This window comes from Myripristis murdjan, chromosome 15 (assembly GCF_902150065.1).
Source record: "Myripristis murdjan chromosome 15, fMyrMur1.1, whole genome shotgun sequence".
Classification (NCBI taxonomy): Eukaryota; Metazoa; Chordata; class Actinopteri; order Holocentriformes; family Holocentridae; genus Myripristis; species Myripristis murdjan.
Genome location: NC_043994.1, coordinates 3,228,583 through 3,245,728, shown reverse-complemented (window position 1 = coordinate 3,245,728; position 17,146 = coordinate 3,228,583). Strand labels below are relative to the sequence as shown.

Genomic DNA, 17,146 nt, shown 5'->3' with positions numbered 1-17,146 from the left:
ACAGCTCCACTCTTGACTTTAACTCTACCTTCTCTCCTTTCTCTCCAGGGAAACCTTTCATTCCTTCATTTCCCTATAGAATGAATGCATCACTTCAGACATCAGCTCACGAATGCAAGCACACCTTTTCAGCCAAGGGGAAAATCAAAAGACTAGCGATGGCTCAAGGGAAAAATGGAGTATTCCTTCTAGACATGGACCTGAAAGAAAGTGACATAAATCTCCACTTTTTTTAGAGATGACATCAGGGCCTTCTATCATGTTGGTCCCTGGATGTAAGAGACAGGTGAGGGTCTTTTGGTGGAAATGTATATTCCATCAAACAGTGACCAGTGGGGGTTTTAAAACAGGGCAGGTCTGGGGCGTTTTTTGAAGTGTGCTGATATCTCGTCCAGACCTGGTGACTGAGCTGACCGGCTGTTTATGTACATTGCAAAGATAAAAGACAAGGAGGTCTGAGGTTTATTCAAGATAACGGACACAGCGTGCCAGGATCAGAAATGTTTTCAATGGGAGGGTTAGTCAGGTTGCAATGACAGACTAAACTGCCCATTCACAAAAGTGACAAGTACAAGTAGGGGCTGTATTGTACTTGGGCATGAAATAAGAAAAAAACACTCAAAACCAAGCTCTCGTTTCAAAAGAAAGCAGCATTTCATGTGAACTCAGAATGTGCAAAGTGAACCAGCTTTAGTTTAGACCAGAGGTTTTCACAGTGGAGTCCAGGGACCCCCAGGGGTCCTCAGCAAAATGAGGAATAGTTTAATTTCACTATAATTTAAGAGCATTTAAATTCAAGAAATCTGATGGCAGGCTCCAAGTGTGTGACGGCTTATTGAGAGTCAACTTGGGGGTCCAGAACATGAAAAAGTTTGAAAATTCCTGGTTTAGACTACAACACACCAGTTGTACAAAACATTAAGATCGCCTTTCCATGGAGCAAACTTCCATCATTCCTCTTCTACGTATTAAAGGATGTGCATGCAGCGAAGGTGACAGGTTAAACAGGGGTGTTAAACATAGCTAAAACAGACATGATGCCACAGTGGATGGCACCTCATATTAGCAATGCGCTCCTGATACTTTGTGTTCTTAGTGTATATTGAGAATACGCAACCAGTAAATGATCTTACCTTAATTCCTTGGTCTCCTTTCAGTCCCTGTGAAGCAAAGCAGTCATGAATTACCTCGTTTTCCTAATAAATACTAATGGCATGGTAAACAAGCAGGTTCATAAAATAACTGACAGCAATTACAACAGTCCACTAGATGGAGCAGTAGACCCTATAAGCATTACAAGGGGGAGTCATGAGAGCGCTAGTCTTGGTCAAACAATCCTAGTTTGTTCATTTATCAGTACAGGCCCTGATACTTCAAAAAAAACTGCAATTATTCCTGCAAATCTGCCTAGAAATGTGAGGGAAAAGAAAAGTGCAGCTAAAAATCTCAGGTGTTTTTGTGCCATCTCACCTCTTAGGCACTTGAATAATCTTAGTATGCACAATATCACCTGGGCCTTTTTGAATCAATATTCTCTGTCCTCCTAGTAACCTACAGCAAAATGCACTGATATCCTCCTAAACCCCGCAGCAGATACAGAGGCTTCTGGTGTGATTTCATTGGAAAGCAAAGAGAGGTGGAAGAATGGCTGAAGTTTACAAGGCAATAATCTGAACAGAAGCTAAGAGCGACAAGGTTCGTCCAGCGGGCCCAACCTCAGAAACGCTGTGCTATAAACCACAGAGGGACCCCACCTCCCCTCCACCAAAAAAAAAAGAAGACAAAGATATGGATCCTGCAGCTTAAATCTGAATTTTTATCTGGCCTCAGGCAATAATCATTTTCATAGGGGATCGTATCATGGATATATACTGTGGTTTTGTTGTGACAGCAGCAGCCGAACGGTTTGATGTGACCCAGATGGCCAAGACGTTTAGCTTCACCCTCGTGGAGTGGGGTGCATGGGGAATATGAGGAAGTAATGAATGTGTGGAAGTAATGAATTACATATACTCTGATGACTCTAATAAAGTAGCTTGTTGTGCACTTGTGCTTTTTAGAGGAGATTTGAAGTCAAGTATTTTGTGACTGATGCACTGTGTATTTTAAATCTCTGTCTGTGAAATGTTGTAGACTCTCTCTGAGCATTCCATGGGTGAACTAGCTTTTTAACACTGAGGAACACAAGCACTAACAACATGAGATAAAGGCTCATGTTGTCATGCTCTCAATTCTTTAAAGTAATTATACCAACTTATCACAGTTAATTTGAAACTGATAAGGTGACATTTAAAAATGACACATGTACAGGGTGACCCAAAAAAAACGGGAACTTTTTAACAATCCAATAAAACCAAGAGTGATGGAAGAAAAATATTTTATTCATAGTAATTGGAACCTTAAAACATGCCATTTAAGAAACAATGATGGAATATTCATTTTTTAAAAATTGTGCTGCCACTTGCTCATGTCTGCCAATACACACTTCAAAGATTCCCGTTTTTTTGGGTCACCCTGTAGTATGGTTAAATATGACAGTAAAATATATTTTATATTGATAATTCTTTTCTTTTTACCAGCCTTATTAGTCATGCCGGTGCTACCCACCCATACCAAAATCAAACCTGTTGTCTGCACGATAAATATGAAACTGAACTCTCCTTGCTTTGTTCAAAAGGATCCCTCTCTCATTTTACTGCACTTTGTGGTATTCTTTGTGCAATAACATCACATGTTTCAAAATGGGTGATCTACCCCTTTAAATGACATATTATTTAGTGTTTGAGCAGATCATTAAATCACTTCTGTGTAAGTAAAATGTCAGCACAGTGACAGAGCGTTTACTTGAGCAGTATATCATTGCTGTCCTTCTACCCCACATGCACTGTATACGAGAGTCTCCTCCATCCCAACATGTCCCTTCTGGTCCTCTCTTTATCCTGGAACTTGGAGGCTTCACTCTTTTACTGCTCCCCTTTGTTTTCTATTTTCAATCTCCATTCCCTCCCCTCTTGTTTCACATTTATGACACCTCCTCTGCTGCCATGTACTGTACAATGCCCTATCACTCGCCCTCTCTCTTCCTTTTGCTCTGTGTCTGGTCATGCTGTATGATGGCTCGGATTAGTGTAGAACAGTTGCTCAATGTGTGCGAGTGTGTGTGTGCCTGTGTGCCCTCCAAAGGAAGTCAGCTAAGCCATGGAAAAGTGGAGAAGGACAGGCACGTGGACAGTTTAGCGGGCATAGCTCTCTTTGCCCTCCACAAGTCTTCAAAGCCAATGTTAGATCCCCTAAGCTGCCACTGGGACTGTGTGTGTGTGCATGTATGTGTGTGTGTGTGTGTGTAAGCACTGTTTTCATCCGTGTTTATTCAATACTAAAGGGATGACTGCACAATACCAGCTTGTGACTATGACCCAGCAAATATTTTGAAGTTGAATAGATGATGAAATCCCCTATAAATATAGCGCCAAAATGAAAGTTGAGTTCGCATTCATAGTCCTCCACAGATACTCTTTGTAATAAGGATCTCTACATATTTACATTTATATGAACATCTTTCTGATATCAGTTCAATACAGTTTCCCAATGTGCTGTCATATTATATGAGATTTTTTTTTTTTTAATTTGAAGTTGAACTTGGATATCCCCTGAAGCTACAGATGCTTCAGTTTAGAATATACATGGGAATAGTGAAGAAAAGAATGAGAAAGCTTAAAACAGCCTGTCAACTAGCATACCTTTGGACCTTCAGGACCTTCAGGACCAGCATCGCCTCGATCACCCTGTGGAGGAAGAGAAAGAGAAATATGAACAGAAAGAAACACTGAAAGGAAAAATGGTGATCGTTGAAGAGCTGGCTGACAGCGAACAGACAACGACTGGACACAACACAAGCAACAGAAGAAATGATATGTGGGAACCATCTTCTCCTGTTGTTGTCCACAACTTATTTATATATCTACCAACTTACTATCTCTTTGATGTCTTGTTTCTTTCTAAAATGCCAGGATACTGAAATACAGACAACTGCTTTATTGCTGAACATGGTAAAATTATGTTTTTCAGAAAAACCATGGCAACAAAAAATGAAATATTGCTTCCTTCTGCTTCTGCATTAATCCCAGCAGGTACTTGAAAGCAGATGGCTACATAAAACTCATTTTTTTCTCCACCACTACAGGAGAAAATAGATGGTTATTGCTTTCCCTTCACAGTGAAATATCCATCAATTACCTAGTGGACAATTTGTGTACTGTGGATTGGAATAGTGCCTTGCCAATCAGTGTAGTATGACAAATGACAAATCACATGCTATTTCAACTGAATACATTGACCATATTTATTCAGAAGTGGAACAATGCAAAGAGATCAAGAACTCACCTTTTGTCCAGGCATGCCTGGCTCACCCTGTATAAACAGAACATAGTATTTTTTGGTTATTATGAATTAATAGCAAATTATAACATGTGCATCATCTCTGGTAATACATTACATGCTCAGATCCATGGAAAACCAGGTGGTGTATTACTTGGTTTAAGAATCCAAGCTCGTGTTTTCCACCCAGATGGCTCTTGTCATGGTGCAGCCTGGTTGAGGGAAGCTATTGCTCATGCTAAGGCCCATCAAAATCAAAAAAACAGAGCGGGCTTTCAAGTCCCTGCTGTGATATGCACTTATTTTTTATGGTGTGGGCCGTCTTACAGGACTCTGCGCCTGTCTATGACCTGACAATCCAAATTCCTCCTCTTAAATAATCTGCTACAATTAATGCATTGGGGGGAAATACTCTAGTGCCACCCAAAACAAACACGGGGAAGTGTAATGTAGTGTTTCTTTTGTGTAGGCGGGATTAGGTATGAACTTTAGAGCAGCTGCAGGGAGAAAACGTGGAAAAAACACTTGACTTGGTCCGATCCTTTTCATGTGGGTAGTTTCATTTGGGAGAGATTGTTTGTCCATAATAAATCAGAAGTTATTATGAGAAGCCACAGTGATGTTGATCTTTTGTTTTTTGTCATTATGGTGCTCATATAAGAAAAATTGTTTACCTTCATTCCTGGTAAAGCTGCAGAAAGGACGAAGAAATCACAATTAATGTAATACCAAACATTTTTTCACTAATGAGAAAATGAAGGAAAAACAAACCAGAGCTCACCCTTGGGTCTTTTCCTGGTTTGCCCGGTTCACCAGGCTTACCCTGTGATACATAAAATAAATAAATACATGCAGTATAGTAAGTGTTGCTCCAACAGACAGGAGTGTACCACTAATTGAGAACAGATACTGTGGATTCAACCTGCTGTCAAAAGTCATTTTATCCATTTCTAACCCTGCCAGAGCCTAAGCACTAAGGAGTAGACAGTTCAAGAGTGGGTCTATGTCACTGTATGATCACTGCATGATCACTGGGTAATGAAGTCCATGTTCAAAAATTCAAAGCTTCATCTCTTGCTGTCACTTGGGCCCACCAAAGTTTTAAGTTGGTCCAGATTCGTACTACCTGCCAGCAAACCACTGGGATCCACAGGGACAAATAACACATATCAGTTGGACTTGGATTAGTTCTGGAATGGCTGAGATATGGACAACAGACTGTTCAGGTTTTTAATGGTATCACTGAGCAAACATGTGACTCAACTGGCTCATTTCCAGTCCAGGCCAATTTAGCGCATTATTCTTGTCAGGTTTTTTTTTGTTGTTTTTTTATTTTTATGTTGTCTTCCTAGGGAATATTTCACCCCAAACTGAAAATTCCATTGTCACTCCATGTTGGTCAGACTAGTTTGTACATGTAGTGAAAATAGACTGCTGCCACACCACCTGTGAACTAGATGCTCAAAAAACCAAAAAACAATTTGGCAATCCTAGCATGTAGAGTTGGAAGATACATTAATTATTTGTCACACCAAAGTGTTTTGGTGGTTAGCCTTCTGTTTAACAATCTTGCTCATTTAGAAGTTGTACTGTAACCATAGGAAGAAGGAAATTATTCAGTACAGTGTTGCAGGACTTCATAAAGTTCTCGTTGCCCAGGCTGAAAGAAGGAGCTGGCCTCTTGGAATGATCTTAACATGACCGTAACATGATTGAATCAAACGTCTGTCATCCAAGTGCTTTATAGCCAAACAGTTACACTGTCAGTCCAGAAGGCCTATGTTTATCTCATTAAGTGCAGAGGCAACTGTAACTTCTTGAAAGTTAACAGGTTATGCTGCATGTTATTTAGTTGTTGTTTAGAGAACCTTATCGCAGAAAAATAATTTATGCTGTTTTTGGATGTCTAATCAACTGTTTCTATACTGTTTGATAGATGGATAGATGGTCTGGCAGTTGTACAAACTTCCATGGAAATTCCACATCCATGGATCAGGAAGTATTAGCGATGGATCATAATTATTGAATTTTCAAATCAGAAAAGTGTAAAAAATCTAATCGTTTATGAGACTATAATCTCCTCTGAATAAAAAAAATCTTGTTTTTACCAGCACCTGATAGGAATGAAAAAGACTGCATTCTCATGTGTGGCTTGTTCAGTTTGGCTCATTTCCACCAGACAAGGGGGGTAGTTCTCCATGAATACTGAATAGCATCTTTAGCTGAAATGCCAATCCCTAATACTATGATATAACAACATTTTCATTTTGGGGTGAACTGCTGTTTTAATGTTAATTTGCAATCACAGGGATGGTCTGTAACTGTGGTGGGACTCACCGGTGGGCCACTAGCTCCATTCAGGCCAGGGGTCCCAGGGGGGCCGGGGGGGCCCGGAGGTCCTGGTGGGCCCTGCGCTCCAGGCTCGCCCTGCTGAGAGACCTGGAGTTACAACCTGCCATGCTGGAGCAAGCCTCAGCACATCAACCATGCCAGCACAACAACCTCACACTACACTGCACATACTGGAAAAGTGGGGTAGCACAGAGGAATGTTAGGCAAGGAGCAAGACAAGCGGTTATAATGGTTTCTTTTCACCAAGTACCTTTGTTTGGAGAGCGTGGCACTGTGAACAGGATAACTTTGACAAAGTCTTTAGGTTCAGTATATTGGGCCAAATAGAATAAAGGTATTCTAAAACATTTATGGAATGCCTTGAGTCTGTCTTTTTCCATGTGATGACCAGAGGACATGTTTATCCATATAACATCCAGCCGTATGATCTTTAACATCAGAAGCCAAGATGCATTACTACCTCCTCTCTTCTCATCGTTTTTCCAAGGTTAACCCTAAAAATTTCTATTTGAGCTCACTGAGCTCAACAATCCTATGAACAGGAGTCCACTGTAGTCTGTAGTACGGTACTGTATAATTTATCAGCGTCTTTATCTGACAGTGATCTTCCCTCCAGCTTCTTGAAACAACCTCACCACCAACTAATCTCTTTGTGTGGTTATTCTGCAGACTGTCCACTGACAGCCAGAGCCCAGGAAATTATTTAAAACCAAAGCCAAGACTAAACAAAATCAAATAAAGTAAATTTACAATGAGTGCAGGATATGAAGAGAATAAATACACTTCAGCTGAAATAAGCCTGCCCGCCTGAATGTATTGCCTCTTTGTTTCCCTCTAAAATCATCCCTGCAACTCATAAAAGCAATGTGGTCATCATGATCTATTATGGTTTATCATGTATAGAGTAGCTTCTTGTAAAAATGTCTCCGTCTGGAAATACTGTCATTGTCATTTTTTGTTGAAAGAACAACTTTACATGGCGCTGCATTTCATCCACTACTCCACTGCACAGGATTTATTTGCACATGTGGTCCAACTTAGAGAACTTCGCAAAACACAAAGCACTGGCCTCTATTCAAACACTCCGTAATCACCGTGTTACTGTATGAGAACGCACATTTACAGTAGCTCAGACCCAGGAAGCGCTGCCAAGTCTGGCACCGGGTCGATTCTGAGATAATCCGGAACATATCCATCCGTATTAGATCCATATTTTATCATTTCCCCCATACTACAGAATGTGTCCAGCTATGATTTATGTCCCTGGATGCACGTCGGTTAAATGAGCAAATTCCACTGAGGTAAACTCTACACCAGATTGGTTCCACACAGCGCCTTTACAAACTAGAGCCAGCCTAGCCAGGTGTGGTGTTCCCTCTTAGGGTATTTCACTTGAGTTTCACTAATATGGGTTTTTGAAGGCTGATAGCATTATCTGTGGGTTGTAGCTCTTGCTGCTATTTTGTGCTTTTGTTCAATATCTCTAAATTTGACCATTTCCATGTAAAAATAAAATTCCCCAAAATTACTAGTAATCAGTTTCCCCCAGAACTATACTCTTAGAAGAGTGGAAAAGCCTCTGAAACAGCATTTAGATCTCAATGGGGCAATAAAACTCCACTGAAACCCAAGATAAGAAAAAAATAGCCATGCATACTTGTGTGGAATCCAATAAAAATGTCATATAAGAATCAGTTCGGGTTAATATGTTCCTGTAGACAACAAGTGGAATATTGAGCAACTCTATATCAAGCAAATTTCATCGCATCCATCACATCAGACATGGACTGGGATGACCGGGCCACTTTTGGTTTTTCATTTAAGTCAAGTATCAGCCCTGTATCTCTCTAAGTCTAACCTTTGTTTCCACTTTACCACTGTGCATGGCACTGTTCTCCAAACAAGGTATTCTGTCCTGGCACAGAGTAGACTGCACACCTGCGGTAAACAAGACTGAAGGCGGATGCCAACTGGGCCAACCTGTGCCAGGGTGCCAGCTGATCCACATGGCAGGACCACTGAGGCTCCTCAAGAAAACCTTTTTGTCATGTGTGCAACAAAACGCTGGATAATGTAAAAATTGCCATGTCTATCTGAATGAATAAAAAAATATAAACATGACCACGTCTTAATTTGTGGGTTCCTGTAATAATACATGCACACCAACATTGTGATTTATTTCCTGATTGCATTCAGTGGAAGTTATTACATTGTATGGCTAAAACCTATTTAAAAAATACCACAGTATCCATATAACCTAAATATTTGGTTTTGACTTAATTTTCAACCCATTTAGACTGACACTGTATCTTATTTCAATTTTGTAACAACAATTATTACATTATCACAGCAGTTCTTACATTATCAGTTGCATGTTTCAGTTTGGACAGAGGTCCAATCTGGCTTCTTGGCCATTTTATTCTCTGTTTTGGCATATGGATGAGCTATAAAGTGAACACTGTTTGTATAATCTAAGATGCATATTTATTTTTACTTTATGACTAGCCAGCCCCTCAGATTACTAATGTAAGTACTATTTTATTACCATTATGTTAAAATGAAAGCGAGCTCTATACAGCAACTTAAAGCATACTGAGTGGCGGTTTACTACAAAGTTTAGACAATTTAAAAACATCATTGATTAATCATGAATTTATCCCTAGAAGCAGCAGTTTTTGTCTTGTCAGGCCAGCGAAAAATGGGTTAAGTAGAGCGTGGCGGTGGAGAAGGAGGGTTTGGCGATGGTCGACGGAGGTTGGCATCCACAGGGCAGAAAGAGGGGCAAGTAAGGGGGCAGAGAGATTTGTACCTTGAGGCGCTTTAGGATTAGAGGGCTTATTGAGGGCATGTTGCGCACGGTGATGGGCAACATCTGCCGGGGGGGTCACAAAGCACAGGTGGCCAGCGGTGCAAAAAGGTCACAGGGCAAAGGTCACCAGGAGGCCAGGGAAAGGAAACAGGGAAGAACCAGAAGAAGGAGGGATGAAGGGATGAGGGATATGGAAGGAGGAGAGAAATAGAAAACAACAAGAGAGTGAAAAGCAAGGAACTGGCAAGGCAAAGGAGAGAAGAAAAGGAGTAAAGGTTGAAGAAAGGAAAGAGATAAACAAACAAAGAGAGGCACTTGCACTGCAAACTAGGGGTCAGGTGTGGGTGGTAAAGGGGAAAGTTGATGTACCATGATACTCTTATTTCAAAAGAAAGCATGCAAATTTCTTTGATACGGGAGGTATCCACTTGTAGCGAATCAGTAAACATCCACCCCTGTCTGACTCATGATTTGTCTGCACTCGGCTTGGTTTGGTATCAACTTCCCACAACAACAACAAGCCAGACCCCGAGATTGCAGCTGAGCAGAGATCAGATGGGCGTCAGTCTTGCCACAAAGAGAGTACAGCAGTACAGCACAGTACACATCCAGACTTACTGTGGCCAACTGTCCAACACAGGGCTGTACAATACGCCGCTTCTGTTGAGATGACCAGCATTGTCAGATACAAGTTTAGGAGAAGGGGGCGGTAAAGGTGTCATCCCACTGTTGTCGTCATTTTCATTGACATAAAGTAGAACCAAGCTGCATGCAACTTGCCTACTTTTAACATACAGTACATATTTCCATATTTCACTTTGATTTTTCATGAACCTCAAAGCAGAGAGTATCACCAACAAAATGCCTTCACACATCAAATCCCAATGGAGGCAGTCTCTATCACTTCCCCTTCAAGGTGTTTCCAGCTTTTTCTGCTTTTTTCATCATGTCATCAGTCACCCTCTGCATAAATAACACCTGAATGGCAATTCAACAGTTTATGACTCTGAACTGTTTAACAATAAAGATCATGTGTCAGCTATGGAAATATATACAGCATGTGATATATAAGTAAAGGGTAGGGAACACAGTAAAAGTAGGCAAGTGCGCTGCTTTCTCCCTCACCATTTCCAGCTGTCCACCACAGTTGCTAACATGATGAAAATGAGCTATATTACTCCCAACGCCAGGCAGATAGTGATGCAAAATTATGACTAAGGAACCAAGTACCTTAGTTCAACATTAATTAAATCATGATTTTTTTTTCCTTCTTAACCCTTGGAAACCTCAACAATTTCACTTGATTTCAAAAAATGACCAGAAAAAAATAACCTCATTAAGTAGAAAAAAACTATAAAATTGCCACAAAATTACCCAACACTCAAAAGTTCAAAAAAATTACCATTAAATGACAAAAAAATATTTTAGAAAGCAAACAAGCAATATATTTACCTAAAACAATATAACAGTATATTATATTTATATAAACTACAAGAAAATTGGCAATAAATATTACTTGTTAAATATTAATTAATTTATTAAAATTCTGAATATTACAAATGAATATTACAAGAGTATTATCATAAAAGCACTTAGAAACTTGAAAAATAATTACAAGAAAACTGCCAAAAACTTGAAAAAAAATAAATGTTTTTTAAAAATGTAAAAATTCACAAAAAAAAAAAAAAAAAAACCCTCCACAGGTTTCAATGGGTTAAAAAGTCTGTAGAAATGCTGACCTAAACCAATGACCTGAAAGCCTCTTCACCATATGTCCATTCTACTATGATTTTTCTTTTCTTTTTTTTTGGGTGGAGAGCAGAGGACTGAGGAGTGCCCGGGCACTCGTTAGCTCTCTTTGCGGCACGACTGGTTGACACCACTGTCGGGGGTATCGGGGTGTTTGGGGGCCACCCACAAACCTTAAACATCAGAGCCTGACTGGAGCGCAAGGCAGCCAGGGTTTTCAGAGGAAGATCCTGCACAAAGAGGCCCTACACATCAGGGAAATGGTCAGTTCAGTCAACGGAGGTGATATGGTTAATTGAAGGAATGATTATCCAAAACTACAAAATTGGTAAACCATGATACTTTTAATATTAAACTAGCGTAAAGCAAACTCTGCCTTTGAGATTATATGTCACACTGACCGAAATGCCAATGACCCATGACATATACGCACAATATGTATGCACAGAAGTCACACCAGCATGCAAAAAATAGTTGTTTATACCACTGGCTTTGTCCTGGAAGGCAAACTCCTAAAGTGCTGAGACCCCCCTCTCAAAAACAACAGCCCCCTTGGGTCTCAGTTGTGGACTTGAGTTGAACCACCATACTGGTAAGAGACCTCCCACACAGGATGCTGCCGGGGGCTCCAAAAAGTGTATGAAAACATGCACAGAGCATGTTGGGGGGTGGGAGGGTCATAAAAGACTGTGGAGTTTCAATGCTACGACAGTTCCCAGCAGCATATCACAGATTGAAGACTTTAAATGCTCATGAAAGGCATCTGACGTTGATCCCATACACGTACACCCTTTGAAAACTGACCATATTAACTTGGTTTCTTTCAGAAACTTGAGGAAAAAAATACAAAAAAACCCACTAAACTGACTAAACAAACAAACAAACAAACAAGCAGGTGAATTTTGGTCTGAGGAAAAAGAAAAAGAAAAAAGAAAAGCCCACCCACAGCCTGGTGGATTTCAAATAGTTAAATTCTACCCCCCAAATCCTCACTGGTCCTGCTTTCTCTTGTTTATCTAGCTTAAAGCATTTGCTATCTGGAGATGTGTATCACAGCACGATGCATTATCAAGAGCCGCTCATAAAAACCATTCCAACATGCTCTGTGCTATTATTCGGAGAGGCTCTGTAACGAGGTAGTGAAGGTCTACGCAAGAAACAAAACATCTTTGATCGTCTTAACAGGAGCAGCTAACATAACGGGAAGCTTGAATTACGCTGGAAATGGGCTTAGCTATCTGAAAAATCCCCCTGTACACGGGAGACTCTTATTCTTGGCACCCCCACACACGGGACCTTATCACGTCCGACTGTATGCTCCAACAGGCGGCCGGTAATTGCCTTGTTTTCTCTCAAACGGCCAACCCCAGAGACGCCAGGCCGACGTTCTTGCAAAGCTCTGCATATGCTACCCATCAGAGCCATTTGTCTGTCTAGACCTAGCTTCTATTTTCTCCTCTTCCAGCTTCTCTTTTCTACTCCATTATTGCAAAACACTCATTACTATGCACGCGTCTTGACCTGTCAAAGATGCGTTATTCACTAAAAGAGGAAAGAACAGTGTTGGTTATATGAATATTACTGTATGCACAAACCAGTGAACAACGAAAGAGGAAAAAGTTGCATAATTACAACAAATAATCACAACAACATTGGGAATAAACACTGATGAATAAGGCAGAAAGTTCATTTGCAAGAGGACATTTTCTTACCCGGTGTGTATAGTCACCACAGACACCCTAAAGAGAATAAAACAGTGGATTAGGGAAAGGGCGACCACATAATTGTGTAGTCTTGCTAACAATTTCGATGGTGAGTACTTAAAATCAGGGCTTGGACGCTAGCCTTTAGGCAAATGCTAATGCTGTTAATTAATTGAATTGTTCCAATTTACCACAGTTTGCATGTGACAGCAAGTCTATTAAAGGACCATCCAAGTGGTTTTCAGTGTTTGGGCTGTTCACAACAATTTACCCAAATTTTACATTGCAACACACCATTTTGCAAATCATGTGGAGGTGCTAAAGCTTTCGCAACATTTCATCAAAATCCCTCCATTTTTAAAATCTGAATTGTTGGTTGAAACATAGAACTTATAATGCTCTGCCTCTGCAGCTAACACAGTTGTCACCATTCACAAACCACAGAACTGATGATTAGCTGTGTAAAAAACATTTTCTGGCAGGGGGAGCATTTCACTATGCCCAATTTCAAGTCATCAAAACCCAACAGTGCTGCTGCTTTTAGGAAAACTAATGTGAACGTCTTTATTACAGTGATGGAATACTGGAGTGAAGAAAATGTCGAGTCTCTGAAAGTTCATTTTCATATCATGGAATTAATGGAAGCCAGTGGCCAGAGTTCTAAAATATGACTACTTACTTCAGGAAAAGATAAGCAGAAATATGAAGTACACACATTTTGCAGACACTATGCTAAACATGCAGAATCAGTTGGATGGTCCTTTACACAAGAAAAAAGGCTTTACATAAAAGTTTAAGTGGCTGGTGAATTTCAAAATCTGTTAGCTGTTGTGGTCAACTTAAGGAAAATTATTTTTCATAGCCATAGTTGTTATACTAGATTGTAAATTTTGTCTCACCTTCTCTCCTTTAGGACCTGGTTCCCCCTTGAAGGAAAAAACAGACAAGGAAATAAATGAGCAGTCATACAGAATATAGGTACAAAAAAGTAACAAAAATTGATGTCAGTAATGACAGGAGATTTCTGAAACTTACTGGGACTCCTTTAGGACCCCGCTGACCCTGAAAGTCAGTAAACACAGAATGACCAATCAGTCTTGAATCTGATTAATTTGGATAACACAAAGAATTGAACAGGACTAAGCTCTGATTCCCATGATCAAATGAGAAAAAAACATGTCAAGAAATCAATCAACCTGATGAGCTCTCGGGAACAGAAGTCTATTCTAGTTACTTTTATGGATGCAGCCATTCAGTTTGACTTCCCATCAGGCCCTGGGGTGTGCCTGTCTAAGTAGCTGTCAAAGCTTAAGGACTGGCTGATTAATGAACTCAGGGAAAGGGCCCAGTTGGACAGATCCAGCTCAGCCCCATGCTGCTGACCCCACAGGCACATCAGCTCCAAAGCCACTTTGTGCAGGGACGGCATCCCTATACATTTACCAGAAGACCCCTCAAAGCCCTTTTCAATACTCCTTGACATTCGTCAGGAAAAGAGGGAAAAAAACTTGAGCTCATTATAGGACCATTAATCAACACTGAACTTTATTTCAGCAATGTCCAACCCCACTTAGCCTCCTGGAAATCTGGCCATTTATACTGGCGTGGAGTTTCTTGAAGCTGGACACAGCAGGCGCAAGTCTCCCTCAAAAAACAAACCCTGAAATGATGACTTCCCCTGGCTTGACCAAGAGTAATGGTTTTCAAACAGATGCGAGGGGAAAAAAAGACATCAGTGGGTGTGATAAAATCCAGAGCATCAACCAAGGCGAGACAATGTCAGAATGACTAGCAATACAGCATCATCCAAGAAGAACAGAGAAGCGCTCCCTCCACACCCCCTCACCTCTTTTTTGTGTGTATGTTCATTGAAGTTAAAAAAAAAAAAAAAAAAAAAAAGTCCAAAGCCCGTTATCCAAATCTGTGAGAAAAACTGGCAATAAAAGTATTTTTGGTGCTTTTATCAGTCGTTGTGTCTCACTCTGAAGCTGCTCTGGGAGTCTTTATGATTGATATGAGCCACTAAAGGGACCATACCAGTGGTTGTGAATGTTTGGCCCATTTACTATAATGTAGCTACATTTAACATTGCAACAAACCATTTTGCAAATCACACTAAGGATTTCACAACATCAATATCAAAATCCCTCAATTTTTACATTTGAATTTTTCTGTTTGACACCCACTTTATAATGCTCTGCTTCTGCAACTAACAAAGTCATCAACATTCATAAACCACACAACTGATAACTGACAGTGTAAAACAAATGTTTCCCTGGGGGTTATTTTTCACCAGAGAGCCCGATTTCAAGTCATCAGAACACAACAATGCTGCTGCTTTTAGGAAAACTAATATGAACAGCTTTATTATGGTGATGAAATACTGGTGTGAAGAAAGTTTGAAGTTCATTTTCATATTGTAGTGGATGAATGGAAAACAATGGCAGGACAAAAGGGAGGGAAAATGATATCAGTGTTCTAAAATATGACTGCTGGCTTTGGGAAAAGATTAGCAGAGACGTGAGGCTATTGTGCTAAGCATGCAGAAATCGCTGGTATGGTCCTTTAGGGTGTCTGGGAAGTGGGGGAACCCATGTCTTTTCTTTGGCTCCACATGGGTCGAAAGTGAGCCAGAGTAACTCATCTTCAGATCATTAGTTATGAATGAGATTGAAATGGATGAATTTAAAAACTTAATGTTGCTTTGAACAGGGCCTGCAGCGCTGTGTTCACTGCATGTGTGAGAAAGCATGGCGCCATTTGTTGAGAATAAATGGTAATGTTGAAGAAAATGCAAAAGGATGAAGCCTTAAGGGCCATCTCCAGCCAGTATACACACTGACTAAAATCCCTTTGTGGCCATCTCTGTTAGGCTGCATTTTATTGGCTAACCCTGACTGAAATCCAGAATCTAGACAACAGTTTCCATCTGACGCTTCCTGTCTACTAAATATGGCCTAGCATTCTCCTTGTCACTACGAGTTGCCCACTACTATCCCCTTACTGTCTTGCAGAAATCAGGCTGCTGCTCTGTTTTCCTAGTACCTATGTGTGGCTCGACTCAGGGAACGAGGATAAACAACCAGCTAATGTGATACCTTAACAGCAAAACAAGGTTTACACAGTGTTTTCTTATTTAAGTTGGCTTGTTTATGCTAATTGCACGTAATATGACCAAAACCCATATCCGATCGTTCGTTTTTGTAGGCTCAAACGTGCCCCTGTGTGTAGATGGTACAACTGCAGAAAAGTGTTTGTGAGGGAATGCTTACCATGTCTCCTTTCAGGCCGTTCTGTCCCTGCGTGAACACGAAAGAGTGCATATGGTAAAATAATCAAATCTATCTAAACAGATACCTGGACTTGATTTCCTTGGAAAAACTTCTTAGAAACATCAATAACACATTTAACTCCACCCTATAATAACAGTAATGACACTAATAGAGATTTTATTACAATAATGACCATAATCATTCTTAAGTTAATTATGCTCATTATCATCATAAGGTGCTGGGTTCTGGCAACTAAAAAGTACACAGTTGCTCAGTTATTTAACATTTTGTCAGGAACTGGGAAGGGGGGGGGACTCACAGGCTTGCCATCCAACCCAATTGGACCCTAGGATAGAAGAGAAGAGGGAGGCATTAAAGAAAGCACAGAAAATCGGAAGTTGTGTAACAAATCTTATAGTAACCATGTTCGACTTCACATCACTGAGGTCCGTTGGAGAACTGGCTGTGCACAAATTAAATAAATAAATACCAATGAAGAGAGAAAAAGAGAGAGATGCCAGAACAAAAGATTGTTGTCACATTTCTGTAACATTATAAGCATTGTTTAAAATTTTGTATCACAAGCAAATATGGCTAGAGTATCACTAGCCAAAATGGTTTTCTCCAAATAAATGAGATCCACTGCATCCATTCCAATAACTACATTAATCATATTAATTTTCTGGCTGGAACTTATGTAGCACATGTAAATATAGAACCATGTAAAATTTAATCTAAATAAATAAATAAAATTACAGTACATTATCTCAGCTATACAGCAATGTACAGCACAGTGCTTTAAGTTTCCCTGTCAAGTTACATACAGTATGTCATAGATACGACTTAATTTCAGTATTTATTTTCTATAAAATATAATTCATTTT

The 17,146-nt window shown here is 40.1% G+C and overlaps 1 protein-coding gene across 1 annotated transcript in view; it reads right to left on the bottom strand.

Annotated features, from left to right (window-relative positions):
- The window catches only part of col13a1 (collagen, type XIII, alpha 1), a 118,987-nt gene that overhangs the window by 26,240 nt on the left and 75,601 nt on the right, over positions 1-17,146 (bottom strand). Inside the window, 12 exon segments of the mRNA XM_030069933.1 lie at positions 1,134-1,160; positions 3,741-3,785; positions 4,384-4,410; positions 5,052-5,068; positions 5,149-5,200; positions 6,715-6,807; positions 10,157-10,198; positions 13,000-13,026; positions 13,890-13,916; positions 14,026-14,052; positions 16,263-16,289; positions 16,582-16,608. Of these exon segments, the coding sequence (XP_029925793.1) occupies positions 1,134-1,160; positions 3,741-3,785; positions 4,384-4,410; positions 5,052-5,068; positions 5,149-5,200; positions 6,715-6,807; positions 10,157-10,198; positions 13,000-13,026; positions 13,890-13,916; positions 14,026-14,052; positions 16,263-16,289; positions 16,582-16,608 (438 nt within the window).